Here is a 16,974-nt window from a genome sequence, read left to right as displayed (position 1 = left end):
TTTTTTTTTTTTTGAGACAGAATCTTGCCATGTAATTCAGGCTGGACTTAAACTCACAATGTAGCCCAAATTGGCCTCAAACTTGTTGGGATCCTCCTGCCTCAGTCTTCAGAGTAAGACTGAACACAGGCATGTGCCACCATGCCTGGGTAAACTTTCCACTTAAAGACTTAAATTTTAGGTGCACACTTGTGGTCTGTGCTCTGGGGAGGCTGAGGTAGGAGGATCACCATGAGTTTGAGGTCCACATGAAGTACACAGTGAGAACTGGTCTCACACACCACCCACAAAAAAAAGACAAAAAAAGACTTGAATTTTAGATTCAGTTCTGTTACTCATTGGCTATGTGACTATAAATATATAACTCATTTTTTTTTTTGAGACAGTGTCTTGCTATGTAACTCAGCTTGGCACAGTGATCTTCCTGCCTCAGTCTCTGGTGTGCTGGACTTAATTTCTTTAAGTCACAATTTCTGTTTTGTAAAGCAAGACTATTAATGTACAACTTTTATCATCGGGTTTTTTTTTTTTTTCTTTGAGACAGGGTCTTGTTATGCAGCTGTCCTCAAACTTGTGATCCTCCTGACTCAATCTCCTGAGTGCTGGGATTACTACTACTTCTGGCTAGCGTATTTGTTAATATAAAGAAATATATATAATGAAGATTTTTAAAAAATACAATGAAGTATATGCATATTCTCTATTATACCATGAGGAAATTTATATCATGGTAACTATAATATATTTCACTTAAATGTTTATTAGAGGCTTCCTAGGTGCTAGGGATACAGAATGAAAATGAAATAGTTGCTGGGCATTGTGATCCTAAGTACTCTGGAAGCTGAGGCGGAGGATCACAAGTTTGAGCCTAACCTAGGGAACTTATCAAGACCATCTCAAAATAAAAAAAATTTTAAAAAAGCTGGAGATACAGCTAAGCACAAAGACCCTGGGCTCAACCCCCAATACTGCAAACAACAACAAACCAAAACAAAAAACATAGCTCCTACCACCACTGAGCTTAAGCTTATTATAATGGACACATACTGCACATACAATTCTTTTAGTCAACAACATTGAGTACCTAATATTAGTTGTGGAATATGCAAAGATGTATAAGATACTACTATCTTCTAATCAATGATATAGGAATAAAGATGTATAAATAAAATGTATGGGAATTCAGAAGAAGGAACAATCACTCCTGTCTTGAGGGTGTCTTAGATATATTCTTGTGGTTGAGACACAATACCTGACACCTGTAATTTAAAAGAGAAGTTTAGTTTGGTTCATGTTTCAGCAGTCTCAGGACTTGCTTGGTTGGCTGGCACTTATGCAGGGCAGCATGGCAGAGGGGCATGGTAGAGAGCTGCTCATGGGATGGTAGACAGGAAGCAGAGCAAGTGAAGGGAAAAGCTGGGGAGGCGGATAAACCAGGCCACAGCCCCAGTGGACCACCTCTTCCCACCTTCTAACAGCAAATCAGCAATAAGCCCCTATAATACAGTCACCTTTCAAAAGCCCCACCTTTGAGTCTATCAGGTTCTGGGGAGACATCTAAATATAAACCATAACATTCCGCCCCTGGCCCCTCAGACTCATGTTATGTCTACATGCAAAATGCATTTAGTCCATCTCTAAGATGTGCTCATTAAGAGTCCAAAGTCTTCTCTGAGACTGAAGGCAAACTCTCAGCGGTGAGGTCTTATAAAAATCAAACAGAAAGTTACCACTGCATAGTATAAACATTTCCACTGAAAAAGGGAGGAAGCAAGAAGTGCTGACGCGTCTGTAATCCCAGCACTTGGGAGGCTGAAGCAGGATGACTGCTGTGAGTTTGAAGCCAGTTTAGGCTACCTAGTGAGTTCAAGGACAGCCTGAACTGCACAGAGAGATCTTGTCTAAAAAATAAAAGAAGGGGATAGAAACCAAAGTCATCAAAACAAGATAAAAATCCAACAGGGCAAATGTTTAATTCTATAGTTTCATATCCAGCATCCAGGGCAAGTTGTGGCAAGATGTGAACTCCAAAGGGCTTAAGCAGCCCTGCCCCTGTGGCACTGCTGGTGGTTAAACCCCTCATGGCTTCTCCCTTAGGTGGTTTTGCTCATTCTTTGCAGCTTTCCTCAGACCTTCCATGTTCTTGGCTTCTCCAGCTTCCTGGGGTCTTTGCTGCACTTTTGGCTTTACCCTGTTTCACATACAGCCCTCTCCAGGGTACAGTAAACTGTCTGGTCTCCCAGGCCTTCTTCTGAAATCTGGTGGAAACCTCCACAACCTCAAAACTCTTATATTCTGCATGCCTGTAAAACCAGTACCACATAGGTGATGCCAGGGTCTGCTGCCAGCTGGAGCAGTGGCTGAGTCCTTTTGTATCTTGCTGGTTACAGAGGCATCCAAGTACCTGGATGGCTGAACATGGTGAACTGAATCCCTAGGTACCTTTTCTCCAACAGAATGCCCAGAGGCTCTTTTTAAAGCAAAGCTTTCACTTTCCCAACTGGGAGCCTATGAAGAAAGGTGAGGCCTTGCTGGTTCCCGTGATGTCTTCAAGACATCTTTTCTATTGTCCTGTTTTAAAGTACTGGCTTCTTTTCAATCCACATTTTTTTTCAGCAACAACTCTCCTGCCCCACCTTCATAGGCCGTTTCTTCCTAGAGAAATTCAAAGTTTTTCATATGGACTTTTGCTCTAGAATTTCAGTATAAACCTGGCTAAAGCCAAGCATGGGTAAATGCCTGTAATCCCAGCACTAGGGAGGCTAAGGCAGGAAGACTGCATGCATTCAAGGCTAGCTTGGACCACATAGTAAGACCCTGTCTCAAAAAACCAACCAACCGGGGCTAGGGAATTTAGCTCAGTGGTTCTGCTGCCTGTCTTGCAAGCGCAGGGACCCGAGTTCAATCCCCAGTACCCAAAAAGAAAAAGAAAACAAAAAACAAACAAAAAAACCCAACCAACCAAACAATACATACAAAACTCTGGCTAAAAGTAGCAAGCAGTATGCTGGCCACAGCCCTAACAGTGGGCTGCCTTGAAATTTCCTTCACCAGACTAGTCTACTGCCTTGTATCTCAGGCTCTTGCAAAGTCTCTGGACATGAACAAAACATAAGACAAATTTTCTGCCAGAGCATAACCAGTCTGGAGTCCAACTGCCAATGGAGTCCTTCATAACTAAAACATCTGAAGTCTCCTGAGCCTGGTCTTTACTGTCCACATTTTTATCAGCATTCTGAACTCCAACCGCAATCTCCTATGAAGCTCAGCTGATGGAAATCTAGAGCTGCTTCTCTAGCATCTCAAACTTTTCCAAACTCCTGCCACTATCCCAAGACCAGTACTCCTCTGAAGGAGCAGAAAGGCAGGCTTCTTTTTCTTTGTATTCCATTCAGGCTACAAGCCTATGGGTGGTGCCATCCACATCCAAGGTATGTCTTCCATCCTTAGTTTTCAGCCTACATTTCAGTCATCCACAGACACATTCCAAACAGTGCATCACTAGGAGTCTTTTCTTTTGGACAGAGTCTTGCTTTGTAGTTCTTTATAGTAAGCTTTATAGTAAGCTTTGCATTTACTATACAGCCTAGACTGGCCTTGAATTTGTGGCAATTCTCCACCTCAACCTCTGGAGTGCTGGGATTGCCACCACACCTGACTACTAGGCTGTGTACTACTATGCCTGGCTACTAGGTTTTCTTAGTCCATTCAAGTTGACATGCTATCGGGGAGGAACTTCAGACAAGGAAGGCTTCAAGGAGAAAGTGGCATAAAACTGGGCTTTTGAAGGGCAAGTGAAGTTAGATGGAGAAGGGCATTATGGTAGCAGAGACAAAAAAAGTGCCTCTAAATCTGGAAGGACCCAAGTACAGTAAGTCCTTGACTTATGGAGTTCTGTTCCAGAAGAATGTTCCCAAGTCAGATTAAGTATATTTGACACAAATATACAATGTGTATTGCTTCATATTGCTTTATACTTCCTAGCAGTTCCCTCCACATCACCACTGCTTTTATTCTTGCTTCTGGACATCCTAGACTCTTAATGAGCAATGTCCTATTGTATACTATCACATTGTACAGTAAGCACACAGCAGCACGACCATGAGTGTCTGGGAGATATGTGAGCTATGCCTGCAATTTGTTCATATCTACAGATGTCTATAATGTGAGGACTGTTCATATCTGTGAAAGTTCATAATCTGAATGTTCGTAAGTTGGGGACTTGGCTGTAGTCAAGTATAGCTGGAATGAAGTAGGAGTAGGTAGAGTATAGGCGAAGGTTAGAGGAAGAAAATTAGAAGGTAAACAGTGACAGACTGAACTCCCTGTGGGTGGGCATGGTGATGCACACCTGTAATCTCAGCACTTGGGATGCTGAGGCAGGAGGATTACCATGAGTTTGAGGCCCGCCTGGGCTAAATAGTGAGTTTAAGGCCAGCCTAAACTACATAGTGAGACCATCTCAAAAAAAAGAAAAAGAAAAAAAAAAAAAAAGAAAGAAAGAAAGAAAAAAAAAAAAAATCCCTGTGAAGGAATTTGGGATTTACAATGGAGGAAATGGGGAGCCATTAATGCATAGATCAGTGGTGGATAACCTACAACCCAGAGCTCTGTGAGCCAAGTGGCAGTTTTTTTTCTAAACTAAAACCTCAGTATTCAGGTTTAATTGTAGTGTTGGCACTCTGAGATAAGTAATGGGTTTTGTGTTGCAGTTTAGGCACCAAAAGCTTAGCCATCACTAGCCTAGGTCAATGTTGAAGAGGAGTAAGAATTCAGGCATAATATATAGAATTGGTACAGAGAAATTAAGAGGCAGAGATTAATGTAGTAGGATGGAAGGACATAGCAAGAACAATCTGCACCCACTTTAGGAATATTTCATTTCTACACAGTGAGCACTGTGCCTGGTATATCTGAGGTAATGCATTTTTTTGCCAGTTAAGTTAAACATTTAAAAAAAGAGAACCAGAGACTAGATTGGGGCGGGGGAAAAGAAACAAGGTCTTGCTATGTATTCTAGGCTGCCCTTGAACTATGTAACTCAAGCAGGCCATGAATTTATGGCAATCTTCCTGCCTCAGCCTGCTGAGTGCTGGAATTACAGCCGCACACCACCATGCCTGGATTGTGCATTGTCTATAATGTCCCTACTTTGACCTTGTCTGTTTTCCTCTGATTAACAATAAATTCCCTTAGAATTAAAAGACCCATATTCTTTTTTTTAGTGAATTCTGAGTTAGCCAAAATGGTGGCCAAATTAGGGAGACAATGACCTCCTCATGGCTCTATTTGTGAAACTTTATAGTTCTATGTTTTGAAGCTAGGAAGTTTTTAGTCTAGGTTCTGATTACCTGATGTCCATGTGACCTTAGGAAAGTTCCTTGTTTGTAGGCCTTATATTTCTCACCTATAAAATGAATTAGTAATAAAATTTGCCTCACAGGGTTAAGTGAATTAAAGACATGACTGAAAGCACTCAGCATGTTGTGTGGTATACAGCAGGCTCTCAAAAGAAGTTTCTTGGGCCAAGGCTTTAGCTCACTGGTTCTTCTTTCCCCATTCCCTATAGTTGGGGGAAATAATATAATGACCCCAAGGAATTCTTCAAAATAGAGCATTTGTCTCTGCAGAGAAAGCCACAAAGTTATAAAATTTATTAAAGGCTGAACAAGTCATGGAAGGACTGCTATGCATTACTCTGGCATAAGAGTGAGTGCTGGGGGCTGAGGATGTAGCTCAGTGGCACAGCACCTGCCTGGCAAGTGTAAGGTCCTGAGTTCAATCCCCAAAAGAAAGAAAATAAAGAGTGCTGGACTGCAGGTGTAACTCAATGCTACATGTGTGCTTAGCATGATGAGGCCCTGGTTCAATCTCCAGCCCAGGGGTGGAAAAAGTGAATGCTACCTCCGACGATTTTGTTCTCTTAACCTGAGAGTGAATTTTGTCAATGTACTGTCAATATATGTAAACCCTACAATTACAGGTTCATTGTAGCTTCCAACATCTGCAGCTAAATGAAGCTTGAATATTGAATTCACAGTGTAGAAAATGTGCTAAACAAAGGATTATTTTAATAAAATAATTTTCATTATTGATTCCAGAATCTTTAAAATGAATAATATTTGAATATTTCTATTATTAGAAGCAAGGTGACTTAAATAAAAATAAAAAGGAAAGTTTATAATTCAGTTGGAGCCATTCTTATTACCAGCTGATATAAGAATGATAAGAAACTTCTAGTTCAGTAGGAAAAACATTAGGTTGGGGGTTTGGAAATCGGGGATTCAGTTAAGATCTGTGATTTACCATGTTTGACTGTGGAGATGTCACTTAACCTCTGGGTCTCCACTTCATTGTTTGTAAACTGAGGGGTGTAGCTCAGATATATAGTGGTTATAGCCGGGGTGCACATTAAAATCATCCATGGGCATTTTAAAGAACATATGTGATCTTTATCTTTGTGGGTAGTGCTAGTAGTGCTTCCAGTGAGCTGTGACCCAATTTATGTTACATCCGTAACGTAAAGCTCTCAATTCTTAAAAACCAGATCACCTAATAACGAAGGCATGAGCAATAGCTCATACTTCAACTGCAGCTTCAATGTATACAGGAGAGGGGCTGGGGATTTAGCTCAGTGGTTTCAGCACCTGCCTTGCAAGCACAATGACATGAGTGTGATCCCTGGTACCGAAAACAAACAAACAAAAAACAAAAATGTATACAGGGGCAAGACATTTACTAAAGCAAACTTATTCACCTGGTCAAAGTATACTTATTAGTGTCTTGTGTCAATTTTGCCTGTACTACAGAGCCTAGAAGCTGATCCTAGCACTATGTAATGAAACTATCATCAGAGCTTTTTATTTTCTTCATACCTTATACCAATTAATAGTTAAGTCCCACTGATTTCTACAACCACAATCTTCTCCACTGGTCTAGTCCTTTCTGTCTTCACTACTTGTAGTTTAGTCAAATCCATCACCATTTCTCTCTGACCTAACCCCATGATCTCCTTGTTTCATTTCAATGAGTCCATCAGCATAAATGGTTAAGATTCTTTTTTTTTTTTTGGTACCAGGGATTGAACTTGGGACCTTGTGCTTGTGAAGCAAGCAGTGGAACCACTGAGCTAAATCTCTGGCCCTAAGAGTCTTAACTTCAAGGGCTGGGGCTGTAACTCAGCAGTAGAGCAACGGCTTACCATGTGTGAGGTCCTAGCATCTCTATAAACACCAATGAAATTCAAAGTCAGGTCATGTCTGACTGCTTAAAACTCTCTGGTATCTTACTACAAGGAAATTCCTAACTGTAGCTTCTAACATGCTGCATGATAATAGGGGTCCAGCTACTTCTCTAACCTCACCTCCTCTCCCTCTCCCTCTCCCCCACTGTGTCCCAGCTACATCAGCTTTGGTTTTGTTTCTAATATGCCCCGCCATGCCTTTTCCTCCCTGACAGCTGGCCTACTAACTGTACCTGCACCTTTGAGATGTGGAGGAGAATGACCAGCCAGAATAAAGAGGCCAGAAGTCACTCTTTATCACTCAAATTCCAATTCCTTCCCTAATACTCATGTCTATCTGATAGATTTTAAAAAAATGATTTTGCCTGTTGTTTAGTATTCTCCTCCTAGCTCTTTCACTCCCTCTCACACCCTCTCTAAAACAAGAACGTAGCTTCGTTAAAATAAGAGCACAAGGGACCTTGTCTGCCTTGTTTACCTTGGGGCCTGAAACAGTTCCTGTCCTGCAGGCATTCCACATATATTGTAGAATAAATGAATAACTAATGGAGCATCGATCTCAATATAAATCAAGTTCTGCAGAGAAATGTTTACATTTACAGAATCTTAGTAGTATAAGAATCTTTACTATCCATGCTAGTTGAACTTTCCACTCCAAAAAATTCTCCATTTCTGTTCCCATGGAAAAAGATGTAGAGCTTGATGCACAAGTAGCTGTGTGAGACTGAAAGAGAAATAGATAAATCATGGGTACAATACAGAAACAAATCCGTGTACATATATTAGAAATTTAAAGTATGATGATGGAGCCATTACAGATCAGTGGGAGAAATTATGTTTATTCCAGTGTTTTCAGTGCGTTCCATTGAACGGTGTGTTCCGTAACAGCAGTGCTAGCTAATGGGACTTCCTGTGATAATGGGAATATTTTTTTTTTTTTTAAAGCAGTGGCAAAGTTTATCTGAAAAAGTAAAAGTAAAGAGTAAGGGAGAAACTGGCTCTATGAAGCATGCTTGGGCCAAATAAAAGAGGAAAAAGCAAGATAAAAGTACACCCTGGAGGAATCAGGGCGGGCTATGGTGAGGAAAGCCACAACAGTCAATGGCAATATTCTTTATCTGCAATGTCCAATATTGTAGCCACTGACCATTGTGGCTACTGAGCACTTGAAATGTGGCCAGTATAACTGAGAAATACTTAAATAAAATTAAAATTTAAAGAGTTACATGTGGCCAGAGGCTAGTTTATTGAATAGCTCAGTTCCACAGGCTTTCTAGCTATATCCTTGGGGAGAAAAAAAAAGACATAGTTAAATAAATTAGGTGAATGCTAAGTTCTAAAACTCCTTATTATAAATTCATAATGGGTACAGGCACACTGAAGGACAGAAGTTATTCAATAATAAGCCATTTTGAGGTGGCACATACTTGTAATACCAGTACTTGGGGGGCTGACGCAGGAAGATCCCAAGTTTGAGGCTAGACTGGGCAAGTTAGCAAGACCCTGTCTGTTTTTTTTTTTTTTGGTACTGGGGATCAAACTCAGGCAGGCATGGTGCCACTGAGCTATATGCCCAGCCCGACCCTATCTTAAAACATAAAAAAGGCTGGGCATGTATCTCAGTGATAGAGTATGTGGCTAGCATGTATAAGGAAGGCCCTAGGGTTGGAGCCCTAGTACTCCAAGGAAAAAGGAAAAAAAATGTTCAATAATAAAAAATTTATTTGACCATTTTTGAGCTGATCTTTTCCATAAAATACTTTGTATGTTATTGTGGAATACCTATTAACATCTTGTTGCCTATGCACTGGAGTTTGGGATATACTTGCTGGAATAAGCAGTGTCAGAACAATTATAACAATCTGATTAAAAATTAAGTTAAAGGGGCCGGGGATTTAGCTCAGTGTTCAGTGGCCTGCCTTGCAAGTGCAAGGACCCGAGTTCAATCCCCAGTAGCCCCCCCAAAAAAATTAAGTTAGGGTACTAGGTGATGTCAATTACATTTCAGAAAAAATAAAATTTTCAGTGTTAAAAAGTGAAATAGACAGACATGGTGGTACATGCCTGTAATCCCAATACTTGGGAGGCGGAGGCAGGAGGATCACTGAGTTCCAGGCCAGCCTGGGCTACATAGTGTGTTCAAGGTCAGCCCATAGTGAGACCCTGTGTCAAAAGACAAAACAAAACAAAACAAAACAAAGTGATATACAAGGCTGGAAGTACAGCTTATGACATACAGAAAGCCTGGACTCAATTCCCACTATCACACATACACACAAAAGCGAAACAGAAAAAAAGAGTAGGGCTAGGGGTGTGGCTTAGTAGTTGAGTCCTTCTCTAGCATGCTTGAGGCCTTCAATTCCTAGCAATGAAAAAAAAAAAAAAAAAAAGCCTAGGACATGCTGTGAATAGGACAGTTATACAACACTTGTATAATAAAAATACACATGAAAATAAGAGCAAAACCCATCAAAAGTTTAAATACAGCTTTCTTTAGGAAATAGGACTAATATACTTATTTGCTTTTTTGGACAGTGCTTAAATTCTTCACCCTTTTCTTTTTGGAGGGCTGTAGATCAGAGGCTCCCCCCACCTTTCTTTTTATAATTGGCATAAACAGTCAATACAACTATTTCTATTTTGGGAAAAAAAGATGGATGTACCCCTCCTACTTTTTTTTTTCTTTTTATTGAGTTTATTGGTACAATCTAGGTATACAATAGTTACATTCATCATTGGGATTCTGTACCTTTACATAATAGGTCTTGATTCCCATTTTTTCCCCTTGTCCCTGCCCTCCCTTTACCCACCCCCCTTTTTTTTTTGGTACTGGGGATTGAACTTAGGACCTTCAGTTTACAAGGTGGTGGGCGAGGTGCCACTAAGCTAAATTCCCAGCCCTACCCCTCTTACTCTTACACTGACCTTCTATTCCCTGGAAAGAATGAAGTTTAATCTCTCTTCCAATATCCTTCAAACACATGAAAAAAAATAATTTGATGTTTATAAAAATTAGATGATTATGTCCAACTTCTGATGTATGATTCCATTTGAATTTTTCACAAAAAAGATCATATCCAAGAACAAATGTGCTTTTCATGGCAACAGAAGCAGAAATATTTTCAGGAAGGAAGTTCAAGTTGTTTTTTGGCTTCAGTTTTCCCTAATTAAATGTTTCCTTTTAATGCTCAGCCTAAACCATCAGAGATTAGTATGATGTGGCATGTAAAAAGTACCAGAAGATTTATATAACTGGAGTACAGAGATTAGATTTTCCTCATTCTTATATTTTCAGTGTCTGACAAAGTGGAGTTTTTGTAGTACATGGTTTTCCTGAGCAAAATACAGAAGTGAAATCTGTTTTGAAAAACCACTAAAAACACAAATTTGTTTCAAACACTGGAAATTTATAAATTGAAACTATATTTCTCAAATATCAACTGTACAAATAGCAGAATTCAGTTCTCAAAACAGGAAGACTCGTTGGTGTGAGTAAAATACCCAGTTAAACTCTATTGCCAGAATTCATTTGATTCTGCTTGGGCCAGGAAATGAGGGACCTTTTAGGGTGTCTTCTAACACTACACCTTTCCATTGACTGTTCCATAACTGATACAGCTGTCAATAGCTAAAATGTCATCAACCATAAAAATAATCTCATTCCTAGTTTACCATTTTTATCTCAAGGTTCCAGCTATAATTGTGTCATATTTTTTTCCTCCTTATTACATAGTTGGTGTGTATCAAGTACAGAATTTCTTTTTTTTCTTTCTTTTGTGGTACTGAGGATTGAACGCAGGGCTTTCAAGCTAAGATGCATTCTCAGTTTTTAAATTTAATTTGATTTTTTTGTTTGTTTTTTTGAGACAGGGTCTCACTATGTAGTTGAGACTGATCTGGAACTCACTATGTAGCCCAGGCTGGTCTCAGACTCACAGTAGAGCCTCCTGCCTCAGCCTCCCAAATGCTGAGATTACAGGTGTACACCACCTTGCCCGGCTCTTTTTTTATTTTTGAGCAGCATCTTATTCACTAAATTACTCAGGATGAGCTTGAATTTATGATCCTTCTGTCTCATCCTCCCAGACTGCTGAGATTACAGGCGTGCACTATCATACCTGGCTCCAAATATTTCTTCTATTGATTCTGCTTTGCTTGAAATCTTCTAAGAAATGACTATATAATTGCAAGCTGAAATTACTATGGGGTGGGCTGTGTATGGGAAGATCATTAGAATTAACAAGAGGTTTAACTAAGATATTATTTTATAAAGGAATGGACAGAATTGTATTCTAGTCAATATGGTAACAAAGCTTGATATGGTGTGGTAAAGGCATGTTTTACCTGATTTCACAAATAATCACCATGTTCAACACATGGCAGCTACTATACACAGACCTACTGTTTTGAAGAGATTGGAAAGATGGGCGTGGTGGCGCACAACTGTAATCCCAGCACTTTGGAGGCTGAGGGTGGAGGATTGTCTAAGTCTGAGGCCAGCCTGAGTGACATAGGGAGTTCAACACCAGCCTGAATGATATAGTGAGACCCTGTCTCAAAAAACAAAACAAAAAAAACAAGCCTCACAACTTACTTTATTTCACAGAGAGTCGAGGTAAAATTCCTAATGTGTTTCAAAAATGTACCTGGCACCTAGTAGTGGTTAAATAAATGAATGAAACTATTAATTTGTGTCTCAGTGTTCCATGCTAATAGGAAAGGAGGGTCTGATGGGATTCATGATCTTCACAACTTTCTGTATTAGTGATGTTTTTATTTTTTAAACTGAATTTCAGTGATTATTAATAGTTTTTTAGCTGGGCGTGGTGGAGCATGCCTGTAGTTCCAGCACTCAGAAGGCTGAGGCAGGAGGATCGCTGTGAGTCTGAGACCAGCCTGGGCTATATAGTGAGTTCCAGGTCAGTCTCAACTACATAGTGAGACCCTGTCTCAAAAAAGCCAAAAAAAAAAAATTTTTTTTTTTCATTAAGTTTATTGGCACTTTTTAGGTATACAGTAGTTACATTCATCACTGGGATCTTGTACCTTTATAAGAAGGTACATAAAGGTACCTTGTACCTTTACCTTATTTTTTCCCCCATTCCTCTGCCCTCTCTTCACCCCCTCCACCCCGTCTACCCTTCCCTATTTACAAAGACTTTGTTTCCATTTTTCCCTTTTTTCATATTTTTTCTTTTCCCTTCTTTCCTTTCCCCTACCCTTTCCACTTCCTCTACTCCTTTAGCCCTTTTCTTCGTATTTCACATTATTAATTATACAATTTGAACTTTATCTACTTTGTTTTTCTCACCAGAGAAACTATTCAATATTTTTAATAATAAAGATATTAATAAAGAAAATATAAAATCCATTCTATGAAAATGTAATTTTTCATAATAAAAATTAGAGAACAATGGTAAATATACTGTATCATGATCTAAAAATATATTTTCATTTGCTAATCTCTCAGCTTATTTCCTAATACCTATACCTTTCTTTTTTTGCTTAAAACATTTGAAGTATGTACAAAGTATCTTACATTTTGTATAATTCTGAAGAATTTCTATTTCACATTAAAAATTTTTTTAGTCTTTATTTTGACTTTGTTTCTCACACCACACTGTAAGTTTTTTGATCAAGTTTTAATTATACAGTATTAAGTAGAGCTAAACATTTACAGCAACAGTTTTTTTACTTGCCAGTGTGAAGTTCCAATTTTTTTTTTTTTTTGAGATAGGGTCTTGCTATGTAGTTCAAGCTGGCTGTGAACTCACTATGTATCTCAGGCTGGCCTCAAGCTCATGGTGATCTTCCTGCCTCAGCCTCCCAAGTGCTGGGATTACAGGTGTGTGCCACCATGCCCAGCCTTTCTTCTTTTTGGTACCAGGAATTGAACTCAGGGCCTGAGCTACATCCCTGGCCTGTGAAGTCTCAAGCTTCTGCAGCAACAGAAGTGGGAAAATTTGGCAACTCAGGCTAGAAATCCCCAAGCTCCTGTTTTGAAGGACTTTAATTTATCAAACTACTCGAGAGAAATTTATTCATTGGCCATCAGGAATGCAGGCCAATAATACAGGTGGTTCAGAAAATAAGTATAATTGAGACTTATTTTCTTGGTCTCAGTACTATGGTCCAGTGCTTTTATAACAGATGACTGGAAGAAACAGCCATTTAATTGGCAGCTACAGACAGGAACTTTCAGAGCTTTTCTGTAATAAAGATTCTTAAAAAGTTTCATAAGTTTCAAGTATGATTTCTGCTTTCAGGTTTACTTGTTCCTACTTTCCCACCAAAAAGGGAACAGACAGCTCAGTTTCAAACTTGGCATAAACTTGATTTTTCAGTCTGTGTTGAACCACATCACCACTGAGTGGCTTCCAATCATGCAAGGGTGCTGGATGAAAAAGTCATCAATACAGGCGGTCATGCTGGAGAGGTGGCCCTGAGAGAAGTGGTCTGCAAGATGAGTAATTGTACATCACTCCTTTGGAATATATATATATGTATATATATATATTTTTTGTTTTGTTTTGTTTTTGTTTTTGTTTTTTTTTTTGAGACAGGGTCTCACTCTGTAGTTCAGACTGCCCTGGAACTCACTGTGTAGCCCAGGTTGGTCTTGAACTCACAGCGATCCTCCTGCCTCAGCCTCCCAGTGCTGGGATATAGGCATGCACCATCACGCCCGGCTAGTAATATTTATTTATTTGGTACTGGGGATCGAACTCAGGACCTTGTGCTTGTGAAGCACGTGGCAGCACCACTGAACTAAATCCCTGGCCCTGGATTAGTAATATTTAAATTCCTTGCTGAATTTTGCCAATAATGTACTTAGTAAGCACATAATTTGGGAACTAGCTGAGCTTCTGGCAGTTAAGTTTTTAAAAAAATGTAGTCTAGTACTGATAAAAGTTCAAAGGATTTCTATGAAGAGAAGGGAGCCTGACTTTAAAATGTCAGACATGAAGGAGTAATATTACACTTTTTTTTTTTTTTGGCAACCGGGATTGAACTCAGGCCCTTGCACTTGGAAGGCAGGTGCTGTGCCACTGAGCTAAATCCCCGGCCCTTGAAGAAGTCATATGAATATAGATGGGATTTGATAAGGAAGGCCTCACTAAACTGGGTGTGGTGTGGGCCACTGTGATCCCATTACTTGGGAGGCAGAGGCAGGATGATCACCACGAGTTGGAGGCCAGCCTGGGCTACATAGTGAGTTCAAGGCTAGTCTGAACTACATAGCGAGATCCTCTCAGAAAAAAAAAAAAAAAAAAAAAAAAAAATTGCAGGCCTCACTAACATCTCCGAACTTATATATATGTGTAAGGCTATTGCTTTGTAGAAGTACTAACAATATAATTTATAAAACTAAACATTGGGTTTGCCTCTTGATCACATAAAATGCCAGGTGATTGCTATGCTAGGGTGTATATTCCTGTAAAAAGGTATGTAATTTTCCAGGCAGGCACTGTGCTGCTGAGCTACATCCCTGTCCTTGATTTTTTTTCCTGGTACAGGGGACTGAACTCAGGATCTTACACTTGCCAGGCAGGTGCAGAGCCAGTGAGCTATATCCTCGACCCTGTAAGTTTCTCCAATCTATTTTTCTTTACACTGGTCAACACACTGAGGGGGAAAAAGTAATTTACTTAAGAGATTAAAAAATTAATTTAGCTTCTTCCTATCTTTTCTTTTGACATTCTATATGAATTTTTCAAGTAGAACTCTAATCACATTATTTTCCAAAAATTTTAACATCTCTCCATTGTTTACCAAATTAAGTACAAAGTAAACACTGGCATTGCTGGGTGTGGTGATGCACGCCTGTAATCCTAGCACTCGGGAGGCTAAGGCAGGAGGAGCATCCTGAGTTTGAGGGCAGCCTGGACTACACAGGGAGTTCAAAGCCAGCCTGAACTAGATAGGAAGGTCCTGTCTCAAACCAACAATAAAAAACACTGGCATTCACTGACTTTCAACCCCTTCCTTATTTATTTCCTTCCTGTTTTATTTCCAAGCACCCGCCTGCGCACATACACACACCCAAAAACATGCTCATCCCCTCACACATATACATTCATCTCTTGTTCAGGCCTAGAGGTGGAGGAGCAGGAGAAAATAACCAGTTTTGTTCCCCAATTCCAGCTGAGAGGCCGGGAAGTAAACACAACTTCTGGAACTACAGATCTGACCTGGCATGCTTTTTTTTTTTTTTCTTTTTGAGACAGGGTCTCATTGTGTAGTTCAGACTGGCCTTGATCACAGTGCTCCTCTTGCCTCTGCCTCTCATGGGCTAGGATTACAGGCATGGGCCACCACGTCCAGCTAACCTGGGATGCTCTTGCTGAAAAACATCACTCTGGGATATTGTAAAACCTGGGATCCATAAACCCAGATGGACCTGAATTTCCAGGTTCTATGAAGTGGGACTGGGAAAAAACTGTATCTTCATTTTCAATAATCTCTATCTGAAATTTAGCATATTCTTCAAGTGTAGGCAACAGGCTACAGGGGTATTAACAGTCCTTATGTCTTTGTCACCAACAGAAACCTGACAGCTGTACATCACATTAAAGTTGTAGATATTTCAAAATAAAATTTATATTTATCACTACTTCAAAATTACATAATTAGGCCTGATGCTAGATATTACTTGATACACAAAGAAATATATATATAACTATACCATACATTTAAAAAAATATATACTTTTTTTGGTACTGGGTATTGAACTTGGGACATTGCGCTTGTGAGGCAGGCAGCAGAACTACTGAGTTTGATCCCTGGCCCAATATTTTTGTTTTTTAATGAGACAGGGTCTTGCTATGTAGGCCAGGCTGGACTTGAACTCTTGGCCTCCGGAGTGTTGGGATTATAGGCATGCACCATTAAAAATATTTTTAAAACTTTTAAAAACATTGGTTTCACTTATGCTTCTATGTATCTTATTTTATATTTATAAGCATTTTTATAAGATGGGGTTCCCAGACTGCCAAAGAGGCCCAGATTAAGGTTAAGTATTTTTGTTATTTATACTTAGGTAAAAAAATTTTTTTTTGTTTTATTACATATTTCTGGGTTGTCCTGAAGTCACTACATAGCCCATGGTGGTCTACAACTTCTTCTGCCTCAAATTTCTGAGGGCTGGGATTACAGGTATTCAGCCACCTAGCTTGTTATTTACACTTACTGGTTTTTTTTGGTTCTGAGACAGGGTCTCACTATGTAGTTAAGACTGCTCTGGAACTCACTGTGTATCCCAGGCTCCTTTCCAACGGCGATCCTCCTGCCTCAGCCTCTGAGTGCTGGGATTACAGGCGTGTGCCACCACGCCTGGTTTAACACTTATTGTTCATAGTGCATAATCTAAACTCTTTAGAATGGAATTCAATGCTTCTCATGATCTATTCACACCCACTTTGTCTTCACCTCTTCCCTACCTCTCTCTTTACTATGCTCCAGCCATGTGAGACAACAGTAAATCCCTCTGATAGAGAAGCAAACAGGGTTTTGGATTAAACCTAGTTAATGGACAGCAGCTTTAGGCACCTCTTCCCTGACCACTCAGTGAATTCTTTGTTTAAATGTTTCTTTCCATCTGGGAGTGATGACACATTGTAATCCCAGTATTGTAGGAGGGTGATACTACTATGGCAAGTTCAAACTCAGCCTGGGCAAATGAGTGACTTAGAACCTGCTTCAGGGGAAAAAAAAAAAAAAAAAAAAAGGCC

The 16,974-nt window shown here is 39.7% G+C and overlaps 2 protein-coding genes across 10 annotated transcripts in view; one reads left to right on the top strand and one right to left on the bottom strand.

Moving 5' to 3' along the window:
- Positions 1-16,974, top strand: part of Myo9a (myosin IXA) — a 271,547-nt gene that overhangs the window by 18,947 nt on the left and 235,626 nt on the right. The window lies entirely within an intron of this gene.
- The window catches only part of Senp8 (SUMO peptidase family member, NEDD8 specific), a 24,535-nt gene that overhangs the window by 4,576 nt on the left and 2,985 nt on the right, over positions 1-16,974 (bottom strand). For 2 of the 3 annotated variants that reach the window (XM_033756133.1, XM_010627412.2), the window contains one exon: positions 7,722-7,967. The exons of the other annotated variant lie outside the window; for it this stretch is intronic. In XM_033756133.1, coding sequence (XP_033612024.1) covers positions 7,722-7,763 — 42 coding nt within the window. In that variant the 5' untranslated portion in view covers positions 7,764-7,967. The remainder of the gene's footprint in view (positions 1-7,721; positions 7,968-16,974) is intronic. 3 annotated transcript variants of the gene reach the window in all.

The sequence above is a fragment of the Fukomys damarensis genome, unplaced genomic scaffold (genome assembly GCF_012274545.1).
Source record: "Fukomys damarensis isolate Sample0158 unplaced genomic scaffold, DMR_v1.0_HiC HiC_scaffold_25, whole genome shotgun sequence".
In the NCBI taxonomy this organism is placed as follows: domain Eukaryota; kingdom Metazoa; phylum Chordata; class Mammalia; order Rodentia; family Bathyergidae; genus Fukomys; species Fukomys damarensis.
This window is presented reverse-complemented; position numbering and strand designations above follow the sequence as displayed.